General features: G+C 40.0%; 1 protein-coding gene across 1 annotated transcript; it reads right to left on the bottom strand.

Moving 5' to 3' along the window:
- Positions 1 to 90: 90 nt before the first annotated feature.
- On the bottom strand, positions 91 to 27,624 carry LOC142200415 (cytosolic non-specific dipeptidase-like). The gene is made up of 12 exons (XM_075270762.1): positions 27,493 to 27,624; positions 25,164 to 25,274; positions 22,207 to 22,350; positions 21,953 to 22,115; positions 20,694 to 20,776; positions 19,830 to 20,027; positions 19,365 to 19,449; positions 18,267 to 18,427; positions 17,057 to 17,221; positions 16,425 to 16,566; positions 13,939 to 14,086; positions 91 to 718 (listed from the first exon to the last, which is right to left on the bottom strand). The coding sequence occupies exons 1-12, from the start codon at positions 27,493 to 27,495 to the stop codon at positions 655 to 657; spliced, it is 1,467 nt and encodes a 488-aa protein (XP_075126863.1). The 5' UTR covers positions 27,496 to 27,624; the 3' UTR covers positions 91 to 654.
- Between the last annotated feature and the right edge of the window lie 58 nt (positions 27,625 to 27,682).

The following is a 27,682-nucleotide window of genomic DNA, read 5'->3' as shown; positions in this document are numbered from 1 at the left end:
GGATTAAAGAGTGAAAACCAGTGGACAATGCAGCTGTAAATGTAGTGGTAACTCTTCCGTATTCATAGGACAAATAATGGCGTGATACTATTTAATATGCTAGTTGCAAAATGTATTATGTTTATTATATTTTCACACAGTAGTATGCACATATTGATTTAGTTAGCTTGATCTACATCCACACATATAAGGTTACACAGCAGCGTCACTAGCATCACTGTAAATGGTTAAAGTGCAATGAGACATTTATTTTAAAGATTGCAGATGGACTTTAGTATATTGATAGATCCTCTCATACTGTATACAATTACAATTTTTCCTATTCTTAAACATTAGCTTTATGCCACTTTTAGACTTCAAAGTTGTCTATAAACATTAGAGTAATAGCAGCATGACTATTGCATTAAAGGGGATGCTTCTATAGAATGCCTTATGTATAACAGGTACAATATGTTAGAGGTCTTTGTAACATATGATTTATTTTTTCACCTGTTCCTTTTCTTTATGTTGTGCTGTTGAACAGTGCTATTGGCTATACAGGAATTCACGTTATTGGAAAAATTATATTTAAACACAATTGCTAATATAGCACATATGGATGATGTAGAAAGACAGAAAAGCCGTATATATTGCATTTGCGATGGTGCAGTAGGATCAGTAGGATGAAAGTGCTTCAAGAAAAGATGCATACAGTTTTGTTCCTTCAATGAAATTGTATCTATAAAGAAAATAAATATAAACAATCAAATCTGGTAACTGATGGTATAAAGCAAAAAGTATATCTGGTTAACAGAGAACTGGTTGTATGTTTTCAATACATATGTGTTAGAACAAAGCTGTGTTCTTGGAGCTTTACAGCAGGGCAGAGTGATTTGGACTCTTAGGCCTGGTTCACATTTGCGTTCAGTATTTCATTCGGGGAGTCCATTTAGGGACCCCCAAACGGAATACTGAACGCATTAAAAAGCGGTGAGTAATGAAAGCACACGGACCCCATAGACTATAACAGGGTCCATGTGTTTTCTGTGTGGTGTCCGCACGAATCATGCAGAGAGGAAAGTAGTTCTTGAAATACTTTTCTCTCCACATGACTCGCACAAAGCACACGGACCCCATTATAGTCTATAATAGTCATTATAGTGAGGATCAGAACTGAACTAGCATAGAGTGTACGAAAAGCAGAGAGTAAATAAAGATAACTGAGTGTGAGGAGGAGAGAATAGAATAGATATAATTAATAGATTTTACAGAGAGACATAAGACAGGAGTCAGTGTTAGGCAGGGAGGGAGAGCACCAATTACAGTCTGTCAGTACCACAGCATCACGATTCTCACATTCAGTCTGACAGTTTAATGTCATTCCAAATCAGCATTTATAATTATACTGCAATTCAGTGTTACAAAAATCCTACTAATATTATAAATGTGAAAGTTTGGATGTTTGTGTGTTTGTTACTCGATGAAGCAAAAAAGGTTGAACGGATTTGGATGAAATTTGGCACATAGATTGTAACCTCAATTAACACTTAGGCTACTTTTTATCCCGGTAAGTGATATGGCTTCATGACTGTTATGAGTTTATGTTCATATACTATATTAAACTGCTCTTGCAGCAGTAATTGGAGTTTGCTGTTAAAGCCTGGTCTGTTATCTCTCTATTTAAACAGACAGATAACACTTGGTCCATCATTTACAAGCATTTACATATTATCTGATCTGCTCCAGTGCTGAGACACTGACATGGGAAAATCCCTTTAGTCCAAATTGGCAGTTTGCTAATTTTAAACATGCCGGGATAAAAAAAAATCTAATTTGTAGCAAAATCCTAAAACAATGAGAGTTATGAAGGTAGCCAGAAGTCACAGACTTCTCCTCAAGCGGAGCTCAGGGGGATTGAGCAAGCTAGGCGTCAAGTGGCTCTTAAAGTAGCCGAAAGCCCAAGCACGCGGATCATCGAAGCCAACAACACACTCATTATATGGCGTCCCAGCGAGCTGCTGAAATGCCGGAACAATCACAGGCACAGTGCGAGGAACAAGTTCAGCAATAGGCCAGCTTCAGAGCTGCCGAAATGCTGGAGCATCCAGATCATCGTGCCAACAACACGCTCGTTATATGGCATCCCAGCCATCTGCTGAGATGCCAGAATAATCACAGGCACAGCGTGAGTATCAAGTTCAGCAGCAGGACAGCTTGAGAGCTGCCGAAACTCTGAAGCAGGCAAACCATCGACGGAAGCAATTTGCTGACTATAGGCGGATCATCGACGTCAACAACATGCAGAGGAAGTCGCAGGCAGAGGCAAGTTCTATAATAAATTCTAAAATAGTTGTAAAAAATTCTACTGTACATTGGAGTATTGTCTGTGCCAAACCAACAGTTATACCAACACTAATAACAGTTTAGCTTCAGTGCTATATGTTGATTGGTGAATAATGCAAAACTAATACTCGAATAACATAGGGACTATTTTTTGCTTATATTTTGAGAATTTAACCTAATAATACAGATTCTATACAGTCAATCAAGAAGACCTCACCACGTAACAAAGATTCTTTAGTTTGAATGCTTATTTATTTTTCATAATGCTTGGTGAAAAACTATAAACGTTTTCGGCCCATTTGGCCTTCATCAGACTCTACAAAAGTGAAAAATAAAATAAAACAGTGGAACAAAGGTGAGCTATACACCATTGCATTATGTACAACAATATCATCTAGTGCTGAACAAAGTAGTATACAAAATATACAAAATATACATCACAATTGCGCTATATCACATAAAGGAAAAACACGATCAGGCCTGATACCACAGGGAGACATATTACAGCCTGTTGGTGGATATAGATGTACAAGAAAAAGTAAATCGCCTTTCAGCCGTATGGGTCCTTGGTCACACGAGGTTAAGATATAGATGAAGATAGAGAAAATTGTCCCAATTGTACCAAGAGAAAAAAAGGGTATAACAAAATCCTGATCGTATGTACTCCTATGGAGATAAAGGAACAAATTGAAGTGAAGAGTGACTAGTAGCACATACCAATTCAAACTGATGGAGGAGTAGAAGGTGAGTAGAAACAATAAGGTGTTACAAAGGACCTATAGAAGAATATATATTGTCAGATCAGATAGTACTATGGTAAAATATAAATGATACATGTGTAGAATGAGGTAATGCCTTACCCTCTGTGGGTTGAGGTAGAGAGTATGGCAGCGCAGTAAAATGCCGTTTAGGTGATGCTATAAAGAGATGTATCTACATTAATACTTGTATATAATTTTTCTGAAGATGAAAGGACCAAATAGGGATAGCTTACCCTAAAGTGGGGGCTGTAATACTGAATCCGTAGGGTGAATAAATGCTGTAGTAGTAGGAGATGAGCTGTCAATACAATGTGGGTAGTGTTAAATATCAGATCCTTTGTAGCTGACGTCAAATGTCACATGCTATATGCTGAGAGCTGTTACCTGTCTCCCTTCCTTCTAGTAGCTGTAGAAGTAGCAGTGTACCCTGGGGATAGAGAGTACAACAATAAGGGTTCCAATATGAATCCCCTGGGGATTAAGAAGTACCTTGTCCTAGTGTCCTGGTGAATGGGAATCCTCCTTACCTCAGGGGGAATGTGAGGCCAGTCCTCATGCATTGGTGGTGTGGTAGCTACTGCGGGCGGTCAGCGCTTTATCTTGCGCTAGACCGGCCCGCAGTGACGTCACGACGCATGTGCGTCATGCGCCGTGACGTCCCGCCCTGCGCACGTATCATTCTATTGAATGACAGTGCAGCCGGACGATGTGTATTGCGGTCACGTGGGGAATCATTCCCACGTGACCTATCACCATGGAAACCCTCGGCACGCTTGGCAATATGCAGAGACCTGCGGTCACTCGCTAAAACATTAGCACGTGACCAGTAACCATGGTATCCACCCGGCCCATACACAGGAGGTGTTGCTCTGTATGGCCGGGGGATAAGGGACAGCACCCTGACGAATGAATGAATGTTACCTGGGGAAAAGCAGCTGTTGTAGAGTGTGAGTGGGTGAGAAATGAACAAGCTACATGAGGGAGATGATAAATAAGGATACAATGGTAAGAGTGCATAGAAGTAAAGTGGAAGAAAAATGAACAGACTATCTGGGGGAAAGAAATAAACCAGGATGAGAAAAGGTGAAAGTAAGAGAAGCGGGAGTGAAAATGTTAGTACATAAACACAGGAAAAGACCAAGCATTGCAAAGATTCTGCAATGCTGGTGATGGACCAAGGATACCTTACTCTGTGGCGTCACAATAGCTCGTTTATCGGCGATTCTGAAAAAACATATAAAATACGTATTAATGTCAAGAGTCCAAAAATTAGAGAAAAGCAGAGATGTCGTACTCCCTATTCAGTCCCTGGGGTTCCATTGTCTGAAGTGTGTAGATCCAGAACGCTTCTCTGCGTTTTAGGAGGCGTATTCTGTCGCCCCCCCTCCTCGGTGCGTCAACTTGTTCCAAGACTTGGAAGCGTAATTGGGCTATATTGTGGTTTTGACCAATGAAGTGTGCTGGTATGGGTAGATGTAGTAACTGGCAACGAATGTTCGATTTGTGTTGGCGTATGCGGTCTCGCACACGTTGGGTAGTTTCTCCCACGTATGCGAGACCGCATGGGCATTTAATCAGATAGACCACGTACGAGGACTCACATGTATAGTATCCTGACATCGGGAAAGTGCGTCCTGATAAGGGATGATAAATCTTATCACCTCTGAGTATGTTGGAGCACTGAAGGCAACCTAAACAGGGGAAAGTACCCCTCCTTGGTGTGTCTAGGAAAGTTTGTCTGGATAGTCGCTGGTTGGAACCCAGGTCTGCCTTTACTACGGTGTCACGAATGTTTTTAGGGCGTTTGTAGCATGGCATAAATCCATTTTGAAATTCATCTATATTGGGGAAGGATCTTTTTAGAGTGTCCCAGTGTTTACGAATTATCCGATGGATTTTATAGTTGAAAGGGTGATACGTATGGATAAAAGGGATCCTTTTGGGTTTTACTCTACTGGTCACTTGTGTACTGCTTGTAGGAAACTCCTCCAGGATGGAAGGAGGATAGCCACGTTCACAAAATTTTAGACGCATCTCTTCCAGTCGGGAAGCGCGTTTTAGTGGGTCCTCTACTATGCGACTAACCCTAGTATATTGTGATTTAGGCAGGGACTTTTTGGTTGCTTCAGGGTGAAAGCTAGAATAATGAAGCAAGCTGTTCCTGTCTGTTTCCTTCACATACAGGTCCGTGGACAGGTTACCTGATCTATCTTTATTCACCAGAGTGTCTAGGAAACTAATGGATTCCTCGCTGTGTGTTAATGTGAACTGAAGTTCAGGGTATATGCTGTTGATATAATCCCTGAAAACCAGTAGGGAATCCAACCCGCCCGTCCATAGACAGAAAATGTCGTCTATAAATCGTCGCCATAGTAGGCAATGTGTTTGAAATTGGGGAAATGGATACACCCACGTCTCCTCGAAGTCTGCCATGTAGGCATTAGCATACGGGGGGGCCACATTGGACCCCATAGCAGTGCCCTGTCTTTGCTTGTAGTACGTATCCTGGAAGAGAAAATAATTCTCCTCCAGTACGATCCTAAGGAGGTCCACTGACAACGATACTACCTGTTGGTGTAATGTGGATTTTTCCAATAACCTCCTAGTGGCCTGAATGCCTTTGTTATGTGTAATTGAGGTGTAGAGGCTAACCACATCGAATGTGACTAAGATAGTATCCGTAGGTACTGGGCTGTGTGTACGTATGTGGTTAAGGAAATCGGCGGTGTCAAGTAGGAATGATGTTGTACTCTTGGTAAGAGGAGTTAATATTTTCTCTAAAAAAATGGCCAAGGGTGACAGGATTGAGTCGGTGGAAGCAACTATAGGCCTGCCCGGGGGTTTCTGTAGCCTTTTATGGATTTTTGGAAGAATGTAAAAAACAGGTGTCACAGGGGATGGGTTGACCAGGAATTGTATGGTTTCATCATCAATTGTACCTAACTGTTTGTGTAACTGTAATGTATTGTCTATTCTTTCCTTGATCTTATTCAGAGGACTCTGCCTCAGGGGCTCATAAACATCCCTGTTATTTAATTGACTTAAGATTTCTTCCACATAGTCCGTCCTGTCCATAATGACTGTGGCGCCCCCCTTATCAGCTGGTTTTATAACGAGGGTTTTATCCTCGGTTATGGATCGTAGAGTTTGTCTCTGGGCTGAAGTTAAATTTGAGACACATGAGAGTCTATTGCCCTCTATCTCTCTACGTAATATGTTCACATCCCTCTGGATCAGAGTGATAGTGGCCTCAACTGCTGGATTGTTCTTAGGTGGTTGAAAAGTACTTTTATTCCTAAGTCCCAGTGATTTAGAAGTGATTAGTCCCGAGTTGTCTGTGACACGTGTCACAGCATTGGTGGGTTGGGCCGAGAAATAGGCCTTCAGACGTAGAGATCTGAAAAACCTGTGAAGGTCCAGATCAGTCTGAAATAAATTAAATTTATATGAGGGGCAAAACGAAAGGCCTTTCTGTAGTAGGTCGATCAGCCCTGGGTCAAGGGTTTTAGAACTGATATTAATCACTAATGACTCTTGACCTACCTGTGAGCGGGTTGGGATGGGCGCTCTGCCTCTGTTCATGCCGCGCTGTCTCGAGTTGCCCCTTCTCGTAGTGTTGGCAGACATTGGAGCCCGATCTCGAGAGAAGGATCTGGTCGAGTCCGAATCTGAAGTCACTGGGGATGTGGACCTGAGGTGATTCGGGGGGCCTTCCCTGCGAAACCCATCCTGCCATTTATATACTCTGTTGTTATTATAGTCGTCCAAATCACGTTGGAACTTTTTCCTCTTTTGGGCCTCTATTTCTTTACGGTGTTCAGATAGGGTGGTACGGAGTGCTTCCTTCGTGGACTCAAATTCTGTGGATGGGCAGGTGCTCTTTAGTTGTTGTTCCGTCGCTTCAATCTGTGCCCTAAGGGAAGTAATAGCTTTCTGGAGAAAAGATATTGTTAGAAGCATTAAATCATACGAGCATTTGTTTAGTATCATCTCAAATTGTTGTGTATAAGAACTGTCATCCCTGAAGATGGTAGGGAAAGTAGACATTCTTAATCCGCGTGGTATTCTTTGGACTTTGACATATTCCGCCAGAGTGGCACAATGTAATTCCAAATTTATAAGCTTCTTTGAGTCCTTTTCCAGGTCTCGTTGACGAAGTTCTGCTGGGGCGGATGCCAAGAAATCCCTGGATATCGTCACCTGAGCCAGAATGTTTGCCGTTTCCTCTGGGTTGTACGATAGTGTGAAATGTGATGCGCTTCCGCCTTCCATCACAAAGGGAAGAAAATATATGCAGGAGTGCAATGGATTTGGCTGGGTAGTTGGTGAGATAGGGTCCCAATCCTTATCATATAATCAAGAAGACCTCACCACGTAACAAAGATTCTTTAGTTTGAATGCTTATTTATTTTTCATAATGCTTGGTGAAAAACTATAAACGTTTTCGGCCCATTTGGCCTTCATCAGACTCTACAAAAGTGAAAAATAAAATAAAACAGTGGAACAAAGGTGAGCTATACACCATTGCATTATGTACAACAATATCATCTAGTGCTGAACAAAGTAGTATACAAAATATACAAAATATACATCACAATTGCGCTATATCACATAAAGGAAAAACACGATCAGGCCTGATACCACAGGGAGACATATTACAGCCTGTTGGTGGATATAGATGTACAAGAAAAAGTAAATCGCCTTTCAGCCGTATGGGTCCTTGGTCACACGAGGTTAAGATATAGATGAAGATAGAGAAAATTGTCCCAATTGTACCAAGAGAAAAAAAGGGTATAACAAAATCCTGATCGTATGTACTCCTATGGAGATAAAGGAACAAATTGAAGTGAAGAGTGACTAGTAGCACATACCAATTCAAACTGATGGAGGAGTAGAAGGTGAGTAGAAACAATAAGGTGTTACATCTTCAGAAAAATTATATACAAGTATTAATGTAGATACATCTCTTTATAGCATCACCTAAACGGCATTTTACTGCGCTGCCATACTCTCTACCTCAACCCACAGAGGGTAAGGCATTACCTCATTCTACACATGTATCATTTATATTTTACCATAGTACTATCTGATCTGACAATATATATTCTTCTATAGGTCCTTTGTAACACCTTATTGTTTCTACTCACCTTCTACTCCTCCATCAGTTTGAATTGGTATGTGCTACTAGTCACTCTTCACTTCAATTTGTTCCTTTATCTCCATAGGAGTACATACGATCAGGATTTTGTTATACCCTTTTTTTCTCTTGGTACAATTGGGACAATTTTCTCTATCTTCATCTATATCTTAACCTCGTGTGACCAAGGACCCATACGGCTGAAAGGCGATTTACTTTTTCTTGTACATCTATATCCACCAACAGGCTGTAATATGTCTCCCTGTGGTATCAGGCCTGATCGTGTTTTTCCTTTATGTGATATAGCGCAATTGTGATGTATATTTTGTATATTTTGTATACTACTTTGTTCAGCACTAGATGATATTGTTGTACATAATGCAATGGTGTATAGCTCACCTTTGTTCCACTGTTTTATTTTATTTTTCACTTTTGTAGAGTCTGATGAAGGCCAAATGGGCCGAAAACGTTTATAGTTTTTCACCAAGCATTATGAAAAATAAATAAGCATTCAAACTAAAGAATCTTTGTTACGTGGTGAGGTCTTCTTGATTATATGATAAGGATTGGGACCCTATCTCACCAACTACCCAGCCAAATCCATTGCACTCCTGCATATATTTTCTTCCCTTTGTGATGGAAGGCGGAAGCGCATCACATTTCACACTATCGTACAACCCAGAGGAAACGGCAAACATTCTGGCTCAGGTGACGATATCCAGGGATTTCTTGGCATCCGCCCCAGCAGAACTTCGTCAACGAGACCTGGAAAAGGACTCAAAGAAGCTTATAAATTTGGAATTACATTGTGCCACTCTGGCGGAATATGTCAAAGTCCAAAGAATACCACGCGGATTAAGAATGTCTACTTTCCCTACCATCTTCAGGGATGACAGTTCTTATACACAACAATTTGAGATGATACTAAACAAATGCTCGTATGATTTAATGCTTCTAACAATATCTTTTCTCCAGAAAGCTATTACTTCCCTTAGGGCACAGATTGAAGCGACGGAACAACAACTAAAGAGCACCTGCCCATCCACAGAATTTGAGTCCACGAAGGAAGCACTCCGTACCACCCTATCTGAACACCGTAAAGAAATAGAGGCCCAAAAGAGGAAAAAGTTCCAACGTGATTTGGACGACTATAATAACAACAGAGTATATAAATGGCAGGATGGGTTTCGCAGGGAAGGCCCCCCGAATCACCTCAGGTCCACATCCCCAGTGACTTCAGATTCGGACTCGACCAGATCCTTCTCTCGAGATCGGGCTCCAATGTCTGCCAACACTACGAGAAGGGGCAACTCGAGACAGCGCGGCATGAACAGAGGCAGAGCGCCCATCCCAACCCGCTCACAGGTAGGTCAAGAGTCATTAGTGATTAATATCAGTTCTAAAACCCTTGACCCAGGGCTGATCGACCTACTACAGAAAGGCCTTTCGTTTTGCCCCTCATATAAATTTAATTTATTTCAGACTGATCTGGACCTTCACAGGTTTTTCAGATCTCTACGTCTGAAGGCCTATTTCTCGGCCCAACCCACCAATGCTGTGACACGTGTCACAGACAACTCGGGACTAATCACTTCTAAATCACTGGGACTTAGGAATAAAAGTACTTTTCAACCACCTAAGAACAATCCAGCAGTTGAGGCCACTATCACTCTGATCCAGAGGGATGTGAACATATTACGTAGAGAGATAGAGGGCAATAGACTCTCATGTGTCTCAAATTTAACTTCAGCCCAGAGACAAACTCTACGATCCATAACCGAGGATAAAACCCTCGTTATAAAACCAGCTGATAAGGGGGGCGCCACAGTCATTATGGACAGGACGGACTATGTGGAAGAAATCTTAAGTCAATTAAATAACAGGGATGTTTATGAGCCCCTGAGGCAGAGTCCTCTGAATAAGATCAAGGAAAGAATAGACAATACATTACAGTTACACAAACAGTTAGGTACAATTGATGATGAAACCATACAATTCCTGGTCAACCCATCCCCTGTGACACCTGTTTTTTACATTCTTCCAAAAATCCATAAAAGGCTACAGAAACCCCCGGGCAGGCCTATAGTTGCTTCCACCGACTCAATCCTGTCACCCTTGGCCATTTTTTTAGAGAAAATATTAACTCCTCTTACCAAGAGTACAACATCATTCCTACTTGACACCGCCGATTTCCTTAACCACATACGTACACACAGCCCAGTACCTACGGATACTATCTTAGTCACATTCGATGTGGTTAGCCTCTACACCTCAATTACACATAACAAAGGCATTCAGGCCACTAGGAGGTTATTGGAAAAATCCACATTACACCAACAGGTAGTATCGTTGTCAGTGGACCTCCTTAGGATCGTACTGGAGGAGAATTATTTTCTCTTCCAGGATACGTACTACAAGCAAAGACAGGGCACTGCTATGGGGTCCAATGTGGCCCCCCCGTATGCTAATGCCTACATGGCAGACTTCGAGGAGACGTGGGTGTATCCATTTCCCCAATTTCAAACACATTGCCTACTATGGCGACGATTTATAGACGACATTTTCTGTCTATGGACGGGCGGGTTGGATTCCCTACTGGTTTTCAGGGATTATATCAACAGCATATACCCTGAACTTCAGTTCACATTAACACACAGCGAGGAATCCATTAGTTTCCTAGACACTCTGGTGAATAAAGATAGATCAGGTAACCTGTCCACGGACCTGTATGTGAAGGAAACAGACAGGAACAGCTTGCTTCATTATTCTAGCTTTCACCCTGAAGCAACCAAAAAGTCCCTGCCTAAATCACAATATACTAGGGTTAGTCGCATAGTAGAGGACCCACTAAAACGCGCTTCCCGACTGGAAGAGATGCGTCTAAAATTTTGTGAACGTGGCTATCCTCCTTCCATCCTGGAGGAGTTTCCTACAAGCAGTACACAAGTGACCAGTAGAGTAAAACCCAAAAGGATCCCTTTTATCCATACGTATCACCCTTTCAACTATAAAATCCATCGGATAATTCGTAAACACTGGGACACTCTAAAAAGATCCTTCCCCAATATAGATGAATTTCAAAATGGATTTATGCCATGCTACAAACGCCCTAAAAACATTCGTGACACCGTAGTAAAGGCAGACCTGGGTTCCAACCAGCGACTATCCAGACAAACTTTCCTAGACACACCAAGGAGGGGTACTTTCCCCTGTTTAGGTTGCCTTCAGTGCTCCAACATACTCAGAGGTGATAAGATTTATCATCCCTTATCAGGACGCACTTTCCCGATGTCAGGATACTATACATGTGAGTCCTCGTACGTGGTCTATCTGATTAAATGCCCATGCGGTCTCGCATACGTGGGAGAAACTACCCAACGTGTGCGAGACCGCATACGCCAACACAAATCGAACATTCGTTGCCAGTTACTACATCTACCCATACCAGCACACTTCATTGGTCAAAACCACAATATAGCCCAATTACGCTTCCAAGTCTTGGAACAAGTTGACGCACCGAGGAGGGGGGGCGACAGAATACGCCTCCTAAAACGCAGAGAAGCGTTCTGGATCTACACACTTCAGACAATGGAACCCCAGGGACTGAATAGGGAGTACGACATCTCTGCTTTTCTCTAATTTTTGGACTCTTGACATTAATACGTATTTTATATGTTTTTTCAGAATCGCCGATAAACGAGCTATTGTGACGCCACAGAGTAAGGTATCCTTGGTCCATCACCAGCATTGCAGAATCTTTGCAATGCTTGGTCTTTTCCTGTGTTTATGTACTAACATTTTCACTCCCGCTTCTCTTACTTTCACCTTTTCTCATCCTGGTTTATTTCTTTCCCCCAGATAGTCTGTTCATTTTTCTTCCACTTTACTTCTATGCACTCTTACCATTGTATCCTTATTTATCATCTCCCTCATGTAGCTTGTTCATTTCTCACCCACTCACACTCTACAACAGCTGCTTTTCCCCAGGTAACATTCATTCATTCGTCAGGGTGCTGTCCCTTATCCCCCGGCCATACAGAGCAACACCTCCTGTGTATGGGCCGGGTGGATACCATGGTTACTGGTCACGTGCTAATGTTTTAGCGAGTGACCGCAGGTCTCTGCATATTGCCAAGCGTGCCGAGGGTTTCCATGGTGATAGGTCACGTGGGAATGATTCCCCACGTGACCGCAATACACATCGTCCGGCTGCACTGTCATTCAATAGAATGATACGTGCGCAGGGCGGGACGTCACGGCGCATGACGCACATGCGTCGTGACGTCACTGCGGGCCGGTCTAGCGCAAGATAAAGCGCTGACCGCCCGCAGTAGCTACCACACCACCAATGCATGAGGACTGGCCTCACATTCCCCCTGAGGTAAGGAGGATTCCCATTCACCAGGACACTAGGACAAGGTACTTCTTAATCCCCAGGGGATTCATATTGGAACCCTTATTGTTGTACTCTCTATCCCCAGGGTACACTGCTACTTCTACAGCTACTAGAAGGAAGGGAGACAGGTAACAGCTCTCAGCATATAGCATGTGACATTTGACGTCAGCTACAAAGGATCTGATATTTAACACTACCCACATTGTATTGACAGCTCATCTCCTACTACTACAGCATTTATTCACCCTACGGATTCAGTATTACAGCCCCCACTTTAGGGTAAGCTATCCCTATTTGGTCCTTTCATCTTCAGAAAAATTATATACAAGTATTAATGTAGATACATCTCTTTATAGCATCACCTAAACGGCATTTTACTGCGCTGCCATACTCTCTACCTCAACCCACAGAGGGTAAGGCATTACCTCATTCTACACATGTATCATTTATATTTTACCATAGTACTATCTGATCTGACAATATATATTCTTCTATAGGTCCTTTGTAACACCTTATTGTTTCTACTCACCTTCTACTCCTCCATCAGTTTGAATTGGTATGTGCTACTAGTCACTCTTCACTTCAATTTGTTCCTTTATCTCCATAGGAGTACATACGATCAGGATTTTGTTATACCCTTTTTTTCTCTTGGTACAATTGGGACAATTTTCTCTATCTTCATCTATATCTTAACCTCGTGTGACCAAGGACCCATACGGCTGAAAGGCGATTTACTTTTTCTTGTACATCTATATCCACCAACAGGCTGTAATATGTCTCCCTGTGGTATCAGGCCTGATCGTGTTTTTCCTTTATGTGATATAGCGCAATTGTGATGTATATTTTGTATATTTTGTATACTACTTTGTTCAGCACTAGATGATATTGTTGTACATAATGCAATGGTGTATAGCTCACCTTTGTTCCACTGTTTTATTTTATTTTTCACTTTTGTAGAGTCTGATGAAGGCCAAATGGGCCGAAAACGTTTATAGTTTTTCACCAAGCATTATGAAAAATAAATAAGCATTCAAACTAAAGAATCTTTGTTACGTGGTGAGGTCTTCTTGATTATATGATAAGGATTGGGACCCTATCTCACCAACTACCCAGCCAAATCCATTGCACTCCTGCACACATACAGATTCTATACAGATTCTATAAACTGAACCTGCATTCTGCTGATAATAACATGTGAATATTACTATTTGGGCTTGATATGGGAATAATTCTAAAAAAACAAAGCACATTTTGATGATAACGCATCTCTCTGCTACAGTGTTCAAAGCGGAGATCCACATTAAACATTATACAATACTTACATGCTTATTTTCTCATTCTGCCCATGAGGAGCATCGTCTGGTCCACCAATACCAAGCAACATGATACTTTTTCCTAAAACATCCTCAAAATTTTTTGCTATTGGAATTGTACCTCCGGCGCGGATCATGTCTGCATCAACATTGAACACTAGAGGACAGACAAATATAGCAGATTACAAAAAGAACAGAAGTAAATTTAAGCATTCAAGTATCTGCACTGCGGGTACAGCAGAGCTGTAAACTATAGTTTATGTGAATGTGATATGCCATAAAAGTGAGTAGGACTTTATCCCACTTTACAGCATTTTCCTTCGATTCCCATCCATACATTGCAGAGAAAAACACGCAGCAGAAATGCTACGATTTCCAAAACCATTTCAGTTTTGGAAATCGCAGCATGTCAATTATACTTACAGAAACAGAAAAGCTAATGGTTTCCTTATAGGTAAAACTGAAGCAGAAAGTCCACTGCATTTTTTGTTGTTTTTTTTTTGCCGCAGCATTTTTTGTCTTTAAGACTGAGACCCCATGTTACGGAAAGACTGCTTTGTTTTGATTAAAAGAGGGCCAAAGTGCTAATTTATCACTGCAGCCTTTTCACTGAATTTTTACTTAATATCACTCCAAGCCACACACTGTTCAGAGAATTACATCAAAGACCAATTTAAGTCAATTTATTATCAGCCCCTATTTTTGCTGCATTTTGTGTAGGTGCGCCTTTGTTTAGACTAGTTTTATTGTGGTGTCTATTTATGATGTAGGCGCACCTCCTTATTAAACGTTGTGCACGTGTTAGTTTAGATGCACCTTTTTAAGCTATGTGCACTTTGCCACTTTTTAATGCTGTCTTACCATACAAGTTCTTTTATGCCGACCATTTACTTTAGTGCCTTTATGTCTTTTTTTTTAGTTGTCTCCTTTTAAAAAGGTGCAAATACAGCTTGAAAAGGAGCTCCACTTAGGCCACAACCCTTCTGCCAGAAAAAAAGCAAAAATGCCTCAGGCGGCATACTACTAATAAAATCGTATCAGAAGTAAAGCCTATGGCACAAAAAGACCATAACAAGGTCAAATTTATGGGGTTTGCTTTAGGGATATGCATTTTAAACTAAGGGCATGATGGAATAGCCTATAGAAAGGCTATTCTACTCCTATCCTTTGGTTCAGTCCTCAACGCTGCCGTTTTTGAAATAAATAGCTTTTTCCATCTTTGTAAATGAGGCTCAGAGAGCACAGGGGTGTTCCACCTGTGCTCCGAGCATAGCATTGTCATGACTTGAATGCCACCTCATGGGCCGATGCATCCACACCACCTGTGATGTCCTGGTCCTCCTCTATGCTGCTTAGGCAGCTATGCTATCTTCAGCAGGATCGAGATCCCGCGCATGCAGTGAACATGAACGCAATATGCTCATGTAGGAATAGAATAAAGATGGCCGCCGAGCATGCGCTGTTGGCCCTGCATATGCTCAGGGACAATCTTTATTCTATTCCTACATGAGCTAGGAGGACTAGGACATTGCAGGGGGCATGATGCAACGGCGCAGGAGGCGGCATTCAAGTCATGAGGAAGCTGTGCTTGGAGCACAGTGAGAATGCTCCCTGTGCTTTCTGAGCCTCATTTGCATAGATGGGGAAAAATGACGTTAAGGACTGAACCAAACATAGTTGTAGAATAGCTATTCTGACGTATCCTTAGTTTAAAATGCATATCCCCAATGATAGAACCCCTTTAATAAATGTACGCCAATATCTGTGTATCTCTGTCCGTTATTCAGCATGTGCTATCTAGGTTCTTCACAGATAGCATAAGGTCCTGTTGATTTTATGGATGTGTTTTATCCATGGTGGATATGATAGCATCTGCAAAGTGGATGGGATTCTGGCTCATTTCATCCACATATTGCAGAAAAATATCCGCATCAGAAATGCTGTGATTTCAAAAACTTGCATTTTTGTAAATCACAGCATGTCAATTAGAGTTACGGAAATACTGGTATTTTCTGTATAGGTATAATAGAAGCAGAAAGTCTGCAGAGTTTGCCTTGATTCCGCCACCATCTTTTCCGCAGTGTTTTTCTGGCTGCAGCTCTCTACATGGGGGTGCTTAGCCTTAAGGAAGTTTGTCATATGCTAAAAAGAAAATAGTAGCTCCTTCACAATTCCCTGCCAAAAATATAAGATTTCAGGTATTGTAGGTTGTTGACTAATCTACATTCTTGTGATAGGCACCAAAAATAACCCTGGATATTATATAAATAAAAAAGCATGAATATTTAGCCGCAGTAAGAATTCAGTAGGTTCTCATTCAATGTCAATTGTCTACAGTAAAATGTCCATCTTCTTGTACATAATACCATCTTTGACCATATTAGTTTGTTAACCAGCACCTTCAGTACTGATCAATCACTTAATTATATATATAGCATCCTTACATTATGTAACAATAAATGAGATAATATGAAATGCCTTTACTAAAATATTACCTCTTTTTACTGCTTTCCGGGCAGCCAAATATTGGGGTTCATTCATATCTGCTAACCAGGGCTGGGCGCCTATGATCATGATTAATTTCATTTTGTTAGGGCTCTTTCGTTCTGCAAATTTGCTTTCCAGGTAATCAGATACCTAATAAAATAGTAAAGATATTACATTGTTAATGGTATAATGTTATGGAGTTATATGTCAGAGATCACTTTCATTAGTTGGGACTTGCACTAGTCTGAGTTCTATTGGATGCTCAATTCAGCACGTCTATTACTAAATATGTCATAGGTACCAGAAAAAAAACACAGCACAACATGCAGCGCTACTTTTTTTTTTTTTTTTTCAGGAAAGTAGTTTCCACAATGACAGAACCTGATGGACCCCATTATTATTCAATGAGGTCCATCAGGCACTATTGACGTCTGTCATATATTGAATCTAGTCATTTGAAGGGAATTTATTATGTAACTTTCTATGTCATTTTCTCTAAATCAAAGGGTTTTTTTTACCTCTCACATACATACAGCCAATTATACTTTTCAGTATCTGTTGATGCATGACAATGTTTAGATAAATACCATATGGTGAATAATGGATGTAGCCTTTGGAAATGGTTATTATATTAACATACCTGCTTTTCTACAACAGATGGGTTCATTTTAGGAACTTGACGGATTGAGAACTTTCCAATGACCTTTGCAGGTATAACTGTTTTTGTTCCAGATCCAGAAAAAGCTCCCTCAATGCCATGGATTGATAAAGAAGGATATCGCCATCTGTGCATAAGTAATTCTTCCTGAATGTAAAAGAAAAATATAAAGTACACCCTATACGGTAGTAGAGTTTCCATCCATGTAAAATATGTGACTATTTTTTTTAAATTCTACAGTGCCAATTGTTATAGTAATCTACAGGAAAAAAATCTACTTCTGAAATTAAAATAACTCTACGATTAGATGTCATCTCATCCACCAAAAACCTCTCCAAAGATAGAATAAAATGAAAAATAAAACAAACAAATTAAAAAAAAAAAAGAAGAATGCACCATAAGCTCACACTGCAACCTCTATCCCCACCCTTTGGTAACACAGAACTACATGTCTCATATATGAAAATGAATTGTGAGAAGGTGACAGGCAGAGTGCTGGAGTCCAGATATATCAGCCCCAGGTTTCTGACATATGTGTGGTCCAGGTCGGATCTGGGGTAGGCCTCAGCCAGGGTGTGAGTCCTTGGCTCATTACTGGGCCAGAAAAGGCTGCAGCTCTTGCATTACAGTGCAGTTCCATGAGGTGAAAGGAGGTGTGTGGTTCTGTCCTGTTGTAACCCTGAGTCTGGTGAGACAATATTGCGTTTGTTTTGTTTGTGTGGCTGAAAGTAAGCCACATGTATAGTTAGGTTCTGTTTAGTTAGTTGCTCAGGCGAGCAGGTATTTATTTTGTTTTTGCCTGAAGTTAAGGCTTTTTTTTTTTTTTTTTTTTTTTATTTAAAGGTTTATTTATTTTCCTGTGTTTTCTAAATAAACCAGTTTGCTACATTTTGTGTCCCTGTCTTGACTGTTTGAGTCTGCACAACTGCTTCTACCAAGCTAACTTCTGCACAGAATGTAAAAGAAAGAGGAAACAATTTTTTTAAAAAGTATTTTAGTGGTTCATTGTGCTATTAGATAAAAATTCAAAAATATACTATTTTTCTCTAGACAATTTACCAAATATAAAGAAGAATAAGAAAAAAATTAACTACAACAACATTTATTAAAAACTAAAAATATGTCTGGCCAAGAATTAGGAAAAATAGCATAATCTTGAATTGGTTACAATCTAGAGATACGTCTTACTTACCTTTGTACTGTGTAAAAATGTGTTTACTCCTGTGTCTCTCTGCAAATCTTCCAGGTCAAATTCAAGGTCTTTGTATAATTCCTTTTCTTTTTCGGTAACAGGTAAAACATCATCATAAATACCTGGAATCAGGATTTTGCCATTTGCATCTGCTAGAACACCTAGAAAAGTATCAGAGGAGATTTAATTATAACATACTTATATGGTATGTAAACAATACCACAAATCGTGCTGTATTGATACCGGTGATTTGTGGGGTTCCCATGTGTCAGACCCCCACAGATCTAATATTGATGGCCTACCTAAAGGATAAGCTATCAGTGTTAGAAATTGGATAACCCCTTTCATATTCATTCATGCAAATGTGAGCTATTCATATGACCGTCACAAGCAGGATTCTGTTGCAAAATGGCCATGAAAAATTGATGTTTTTTCACAGCTGTTTTCAACATTGTTTGTGTGAATATAACTTTACTCTGTGCTGCTGCTGATTTTAGAAAAGCTTTCTCCTGGAAGCCTTTACAAATAATCCATACTTATTCAGTCTTCTTCTAAATTTACTGTCATGACCATGAACATTTAACATGCTGAGGCCTGAGATGTAGAGTCAGAAATGTAGCTCTTGGGGTTGCAATGTCTCTGGGTATTGCACAGCTCTACCTTGGGGTGAATTTAATATATACATATATATATATATTGGAATGTCCATCTTGGGTACATAGTTTGCCGTCTTGAATGTTTTACGCTAGTGAATAATTTTTCTTTTTGTGCGTTTCAAATTGTTTGGAAATGGCCTTATATATACGGCCTTATAACCCTTTTTTTGCATTTTGGCTTAGTTTTTGTTAAATAAATAACTAAATGGAATTTGTTGTGTGTTGCTGTTCACATACTCAGGTTATCACAACTTATATTTACCTAATTTTAAGACTTTATAAGGATCAGATTTTTGTTACATTATGTTCTTATACATCAAACCATAGTATTCAAAGTGGATATACTTTGTTTTTCTCTGTATATGCGTCATGTTATATCAAAAGGGCTGATAACTTAGATGCCAACATATATAATCTTGGTTGAAGAATATTTGTATATTACCTAATAAATATATTAAATCACTCATGGCTTCATGCACTGTTCCTCCAAAACCTCCAGAATGAAGATCCCGCCTTGCACCTTCAACCTGCACAATGGTAGAGACAAACAGAGATCATATGAGGTATCATATAAAGGGTTTAAAAAGGAAAACATCCTAGAAGTTAGTTTAAGTTCTGGGCTTTAGTTAGGTTTAGTTCTAAAGCTAGTCTAGCACATAAACTTGTTCTATTAGATTATGATGTGGTTCCATTCTGAGTGGATGAGTGGCAACATCACTGTGCTAGGAAGCTTAGGAAGGGGATGTGGAGTAAAATCAGTTCTGTTATCTATTCCATTTTAGGGTTGGCACCCAAAAGGTCTGACTCCCATTGACCATAATGTGATGCCATATCCTAGTAATATGCCATCACTTTATAAGATGAGAAAACTCCTTAAATAACTCACAGATTGTAATGAATAATATACCTCTAGGAAAAAGTAACAGTTTCCTCGGGCTCCATAGGTGATTCCTGGTTTTGTGCTGAGCCATGGGGTATCAGTTACTACAATATAGTCAACGTTAGAGAAAAATGTGTCCTTTTTGTCTTCAACAAGTCGCTCAAGACCATTTGATCCTACTTCCTCCATTCCTTCAATGAATAGCTTTACATTTACTGGAAGACCCTGAAAAATTAAGTAGATAATAAAATACATAAAAACATTAAATTACTCATTTAGCAAAAGACCATAATGTTATATAAAGGAATATTAATTTCCATATAATATAACTAAAACTCTTTGTTGAAAAATCAATCATTTTATACACTTCATTCACTTTTTTTTTACTACAATACAGTTCTGAGCACTAAGTTAAAAAAAAAAAGTACTTTGCTGATAAATGATTGTTTTTTTATATGGATTACAATACTTCAGACGTTATCTATCACTAACTAATGTACCCACAGTAGCAGAATTATTCATATTTCAAGCAGGAGCTGAGAAGAATCCTGCTGACCAGGGCGCCATTGAGGAAGGGGATGTAATATATGGCCTTCCCCTGAGCAGAAGCAATATAAAGGTATAAAACAACCACTGGGGTATCAGATTTGATCATCTTATTGATATATGGTATCTATGGTAAGATTTACTTTCTGGAAAGTCCAAAGCTTTCTTTTAATAAAGATAAACGATAGAATTGTAGATAATGCAATTGCCTAATATACAATATTAGTCCAGGTAGAGTTATATGAGTAATCTTGCATTATTTTAATACAGTGAATCCTCATATGGTATGCTGCAAAATACTAAACCAAAGCAGTTAATTCTTTCTGAAGGAACTAAATGACATACAAATTTTGTAACAGATTCCACTGCATGAAGTAAAGCCAGAATTTGTCCTTTGTCATCGGAAGTTCCTCTGCCAAACATATTCCCTTTAAAACAAAAGAACAAGCACATATATAATATCATTCATTACATATGAATAGGTCACTGCATTTCTTTTATATATACATAATTATTTCCTATTTGAGAACAAGACAACCATTGACCTGTATTACCAAATCGAGTAATTCCATTGGAATACCATAATGTGTAACACTTCTACTTCCAATAAAAACATATACAGCTACACAAAAATGAGGATCAGAAGCATCCAATAATAATATAAATTATTAAACATTATAGGTATACATTAAAAAAATTGGAGAATTTATTTAGACTAGTGTACTGTATGTTGCTGACATCTTAATAATTCAGTAAATGAAATTTCCGGCACTCTTAGTATGCTTCCAAAGTGAAATTTTATTCCGACAAATAAACGTTTTGGTCTACAAGACCTTCCTCAGTGTGTCGGTAGGAAGAAGGAGGAATAGGAAGCCAAACAAAATGGATTGAGAGTCCTGGTGGATGAGTGTGAGACATGTATTGTTAATACATGTGCATATTAGCACTCAAAAAACTGGCATAAGGCTAGGTTCACACCTGCACCTGATGACCACTCAGGAATTCCATTCCCCTTTCCATTCTAAAAATGCAGCGAGAAAAGTCCTACTGAACAGTGTGAACCATGCGTAAAAAAGTTGCATATTTTGGAGTAAGTGAGTTTTTGCACAAAGATGTGCAACTTTCACAGGTTTGCAATGCAAACAACACTTTTCTGAAAAGTAAGCATGATAAAGAGAAAGTGAAAGGATCTCTCAAAACTGACAGATTTACTATAGCTTACAGCAGAAAAATGGCCTAAACTAGTACTCAAATCCAAACCAGTTCATAGCTGGCATATATTGGAGTTTCTAGTAACCAGATGCACATAAATCACAGGGGGTCAAGACTGGCATTTGAACAGAGCCGTAACTTGAAGCTCCTGGACCCAATGCAATATCTGTAATGGTGCTTCTATCTACCTTCTGCCATTTAAAATAATGGTATATTTTATGTGTCAGAAGGAGCTTTGAGGCCTCCTGAGGGTCCAGGGCTGGTAGCCACAGCTACTGCTGAACCCCCTTTATCTACAACAATGAATGTGAAACACAAGTCTTGATAAAATCCCCCCAATTTGTCAAAAAGAAATGAACAAATTCATGACAAATAAAAATTATAGGACTTGCCATCTTTTTCTGAGAGGACGTATGGATCTGTTTTCCATCCATCTGTTTTCTTTGCAGGCTGTACATCCATATGTCCATAGAAACACACAGTCGGCTTGCTTGTGTCATTTCCAAACTCTGCGAGAATTACTGGTGGTAGGGGGAGCTTTACTCCAGGTGAATACTGAAATAAATGTGCTTAATAATTAGACGACCTGCTATTAGAGTTGTGCTGAGTAAACACTACATATATCAAGGGGATGCTGTATTCTGACCTCTTGCTCTCCCAGTTCCGCCATCTCCACCTTCCCGCCTATCTTCATGATGTAGTCCTTTGTCACTTCCATCATATGTACAACCTGGTCTCTTTTTGATGGGTCACTGGAATCACTTTCTATGGCAACCCAATCCTTCAATCTCTGTAAGAAATATGTTTGGATGAGTAAAGTTCTTGTCTTTGTCACGTTCATACTAACATATGCTGAAAGACTTCATGATTTAATACATTTCTACAGATATGACATGGAATAATATATGCCATCAGCAATAGTAAATATTAGTAGAATCTCTTTATTAATCCCATTTTCAATAGTAGTTATTCATCTTAAAATATAACTCCAGACACAAACTATAATTCAGACACACCTTCTATATTCCACATACCAGAATATTACTTTTGTTGAGATCTGCTGTCCTAAGGCCTTGTTCACATCTGCGTTCAGTAAACCATTCGGGGAGTCAGCATGGGGACCCCCTGAACGGACTACCGAACACATAGACTGTAATGGGGTCTGTGTGCTTTCCACGTGGTGTCCGCACAGAACATGCGGACAGAAAAGTACTTCACGATCTACTTTCCTGTCGCATGACTTGGGTGGAGACCGTACGAAAAGCACACGGATCCCATTATAGTCTAGGGGTCCATGTGCTTTCAGTGCACACCGCTTGCCAATGCGTTCGGTAGTCCGTTCAGGTGGTCTCCATGCGGACTCCCTGAACAGATTATCAAACACAGATGTGAACCAGGCCTAAGGCACATATGGTGAAATGCAGCAGAAACGCATAGCATTTTTTTTTCGCAGTGTTTTTTCATTGCATTTTCACAGACTTTTGCTCAGCAAACTTTCTACCCTTATTATACTGTACATATATGGAAAACACCAGCGTTTTTGATTCCATGATTCCATTTTCAAATACACAGACGTTTTTGAAGATGCAATTTTTCTAGACTAGACAATACAAAGTTGCACAAGATTTATCAAAGTAGCTAATGCTGATTGATAAATCATATCTTTAGACTATCTCATCTAACCACCTATCAGTTTTCTTAGTTTTTGACAAATAAGGTGCTACTTTTTTATTGATACACAGAGGAATTATTTATCCTTGTTAAATGTTGTGCACTTGTATTAGTTTAGATGCGTCTATGTAAACTATGTGCGTTTTTGCCTCTTTTTGTTCAAAAAGGCGCAAATACCCTTTTTTTTTTTTTTTTTTTTTAAAAAAAGTCTTTGACTTTTATTGGTGTTGGACCTGCGGAGCTTTCTTACACTTACACATGTATTGGTGTGCATTTGTGCTTTTTTTACTGCTCCTTCTTAAAAAGTTGCAAGACATAAAGGAGACAATTCCAGAGACATGGCAGGTCATGGCAGCATGTTTAGGTCATGTAGGTTGGTCACAGTAGCGCAAGCAACAGGTGGTCTGATGCTGTCCTGTTGAACAATGGGACACCAAGGTCTGCAGACATTTTGTCTGCTATCATCGCCTCCGAGACAAAAGCTGGACTCATCGCTGAGTAGAATAGACCTCCAGCCTCCATTGTTGTTTTGCATCTGCACTGACAGTGGTGACCTGAGGTCAAAAGATCACCTTTAGTTGGACATCTGGCTTGTAGCTCAATGCTATACAAACCACTTCTGATGGTATGTGTTGACAGTGTTTTTCGCCCTAGGATTTGGATGTGAAGTCCAATTTCAATTTCAAAATGGATCAGTACTGGCCATTTCAATCAGAGAATTGATCCGAGCAGAGATTCACCTCTGAGAACCTCTTGCTGTCATTCCAGTTCTTTGCTGTTCTCCCCATCACCAGAGCATGCAGCAATGAACATCTCAGTTTAGGCACATAGTGATCTGCTGATGTAATAAACCAAGGTCTCTCAATTCAGGGATTCCGACCCTCTCAGTTTGCGACAAGTGGTGGTAACTGGCATGTCAACAAACATGAGGCATTGCATAGTCATCCAACACCACTAGATTTAAGTTTTGAGGTTTCATGTGGCTAAAAAATCTTTGCTGTTAGGCTCAGGCTCCACATTGTGGAAACGCAGCCTTTTATGTTGCAGATTTTGCTGTGGTTTTTTGAGCCAAAGCCAGGAGTGGACTGAGCAGAAGGAAGAAGTATAAGAACTTCCTATATATTCCCCATTTCTTTTGTACATTTCCAGAATGTGGGGCCTCAGCCTTAATCCTGTTGCACACAACCATGTGCTAACCGGCGGCCGTGAATGAATGGAATGGGTCACCCATGTGCTGCAAGCGCACTGGCCGTGCTTCCATGGCTCCTTTCACTCAATGAATAACGGCTGTGGAAGCAGGGCCGTAAAATAGGACAGGAATAGGACCTGTTCCATATTTTGCAGCCTGGACTGTCGGCCTGCACACCTGACCGTGTAATTCACAGTTATGTGTACAGGTTCATAGAAATGAATGGGTCAGTGTGCCATCTGGGAAAAACCCGAACCCTGACCATTCAAGTGGTGCGTTTGCAAGGGGGCTAAATCTAAGTTTTATGCCCCTCCACATGACTAACGAGGAGCTAGATACTTCAAAATGTGATCATATGCATATTTAAAGGACATTTGTTACTTCCTCAATTTGCATAATTTTACAGATTGTCCACCTTGGTGTTGCAATTTCAAATGTTAGTGAGTGTGGTGTATATTAAAGAAGCTTTCAGATCACCATTCATACATAGCAGAACAAATCTACTTGAAATCAGAACATACTGGTGATTTTTACATGTACAGCAGGTGTATTAAATTGTGGAAACGCTGTGGATTTAAATCACAGATTTTACTATTCTATGTATGAAGTGCAAACTCCAGCAAAATCTAAATGTAACACATGGAGATTATACAGAGGAATCACTGGGAACTGACATAGTTGTGTGACAATATGCACATGGCAGATAGTCATAAACTACATCATTCATAAACAACATGGCTTACCTGAATATATTCCTTCTGATGATCATCAATGTGCTTAAATAGGGGATCATTTGGTACAGGAGACAGGAGAGCATGACTAAATAGCAAAGATACAATGTACAGTAGAAAAAGCTGTAAAATAAGAAAAAATATGAAGTTAAGTACGTGGACGCTTACAGATGGCAAAATAGTTAAAGGGATTATATCATTAAAATGCTATTTTTTGTCCCTAACACGTAGGAATAGTCTTAAGAAAGGCTATTCTTCTACCTTTAGATGTCTTCTCTGAGCCGTTCAGTAAAAATCCCGTTTTTCTTCTATATGCATATGAGTTCTCTTGCAGTACTCGCTACAAACTTCTATGCATGCGCAGTCAGCTCTGCAGAGCTGACTGCGCATGCCTGTGGCCATTTCCTTGTGGCTGCTTACCCCAATTTTCTGTGTAAGCAGCCACGAGAAAACGGCCACTTACACTACTTTACTTTGGAATCGGCTACAGGAAAATTGCATGCGCAGTCAGCTCTGCCTAAGGCCCGACGGCAGCACCGATTGTGCATCCCTAGAAGTTTGAAGACAGCGGAAGAAGCAGCAGGGAGAGGCCTTTCCAGGTGAAGATAGAGGCGATGCTGGAGATTTATCTCGCAGCATTGGGGACGCCCCCAAGGTTTCCAGTTTGGCTCCATATAGTCTAAAGTGTTCTACTTTTTCTGAGAGATAGGAGGCGGGCAAACGATAAGTCATGTGGACAGGAAAATAGATTGGGAACTACTTTCCTGTCCGCAAGATACCTGCAGAGATCTGGCGGCAAGCACACGGACCCAATTATAGTCTATGGGGTCTGTGTGCTTTTACTGCACCAGCACATGCAATTGTGTTTGGTATTCCCATTCGGGGGGGTCCCCATGCGGACTCCCCTGGACGGAATCCAAATGCAGATGTGAACGAGGGCATAATGAATGTGGTGCATATAGTGGCCCCATCAAATCCTGTCCACTTTCATAGAAGCGACAAGGCTGGCACAAAAATACCACTTGTGTCTAAGGGTCCATTCACACGGAGGAAAATGGTGAGGAATTTGGTGTGGAATTTTACACACTGAAAAAAAGCCTCCCATTGATTTCAATGGGTTCTGTTAGCTTTATTTCCACTAGCGGAATTTTCCTCCGTGTGAATGGGCCCTTAGTGAAAAGTGGTGTTAAATAGACGTATTAGGACAAAAAAACGGTGTAATAGTTTGATGAATCTCCCCTATAGTATGTAATCTATGTCATGTATCTATAGACATCCACTTTTAAGTTTTTTTAGGTCTTATTTCACTTGGCAATTACAATAAAAAGCTTTAAAACTATATATACTGTGAAAATTACCAAGACACATATGAAATTTATGTTAAGTTCTAGAACGATACAATGTGTAAATGATTTTTGCAAAATAATTCCTAGTTTGTTAAGTCTTTGTTAAGCAATAAAGTATTGCACAGCAGTATTTACTCTGTATGAGATGATCCCATATTAAATATTAGTGTATGAGGAAAGATTTTTGCTCTGTTCACAGGGATCAGTAATGAATCAGGGTGCCTGAGTTGGCCTTGCAAACACAAGAATACTAAGCAAATATTTTTTATAGAATCTAAAGTAACATACATTTCTGATTGTGTCCATAATGTTTTGCTCCTGTCTGATCGCTATTTTTGAGCTAAAATTATATAAAATGATATCAGAAAAATAACTTTTTTTTTCTGCTGGGTGAAAATGATCAGATTTAAACAAAATAATATGCATCCGCCCGCATCTGGTTAATGGATGGACTGCGTATTATTGGAGTTAAAAACACTACGTCTAAGGGCTCATTCACACTATGTAAACGCCAGCTTATTCTGAACGTAAAACACGTTAAGAATAAGCGGCGTATAAAGCAGCTCCATTCATTTCTATGGGGAGTGCTCGCATGCCGGCTCCCATAGAAATGAATGGGAAGTGTTCGGCAGCCCTGCTGTAACGCCGGCGTGTACGGCTGTGATACACGCTGGCTTTACGTAGTGTGAATGCCCCCTCAGATCACATAGCAGCTCACAGAATGCGGGCAGATACATAGTCTTTTGTTTGATCATCTGAGGAGGAGATTAGGATACTATCGTGCAGCTTGTGCGGTATTTTTTTCCTGGGTGCTGTCTGCTTCTTTTTCCTTTCGTGATCATATTTAAAGATGTCTAGCCTACGTCACATGCAGCAAAGTTCTTCTAACTAAAGCAATGACAGCATTGTAAAGTTCCCCATTGTTACCAGCAAATTGTCAAAGTGAATAGAAGAGAGAAAATAGAAATAAGAAAAATGATAATTGTGACTATTACCATGGCTGAAGTGTTGTCCAGTCTTGTGCAGAAGGGATCACCACTGGATGGTAGTGAGAGGTCTGTGACTTCTTATATGCTTCTGGAACAAGCCACTCCTTTGTACTGGTCCTCTCCCACTAAATCAGGTTTGTAGCAGCAGTGAGGTTGGGTGAATAATACTAAATGCTTGGTTAATAATCTCTGAACA

The sequence above is a fragment of the Leptodactylus fuscus genome, chromosome 4, assembly GCF_031893055.1.
Source record: "Leptodactylus fuscus isolate aLepFus1 chromosome 4, aLepFus1.hap2, whole genome shotgun sequence".
Lineage (NCBI taxonomy): Eukaryota > Metazoa > Chordata > Amphibia > Anura > Leptodactylidae > Leptodactylus > Leptodactylus fuscus.
The sequence above is the reverse complement of the archived record's forward strand: the minus strand, read 5'-3'. Positions and strand labels throughout refer to the sequence as shown.

Bases quoted from the DNA above. Each gene is read 5' to 3' on its own strand.
- LOC142200415 (XM_075270762.1), bottom strand. The intron at 22,116-22,206 runs GTCAGAATACAG...CATTTATTTCAG, and splicing joins CGGAACTGGGAGAGCAAGAG to TATTCACCTGGAGTAAAGCT. The intron at 18,428-19,364 runs GTAATATACAAA...ATACTTTTCTAG, and splicing joins TGATTTAATATATTTATTAG to GTGTTCTAGCAGATGCAAAT.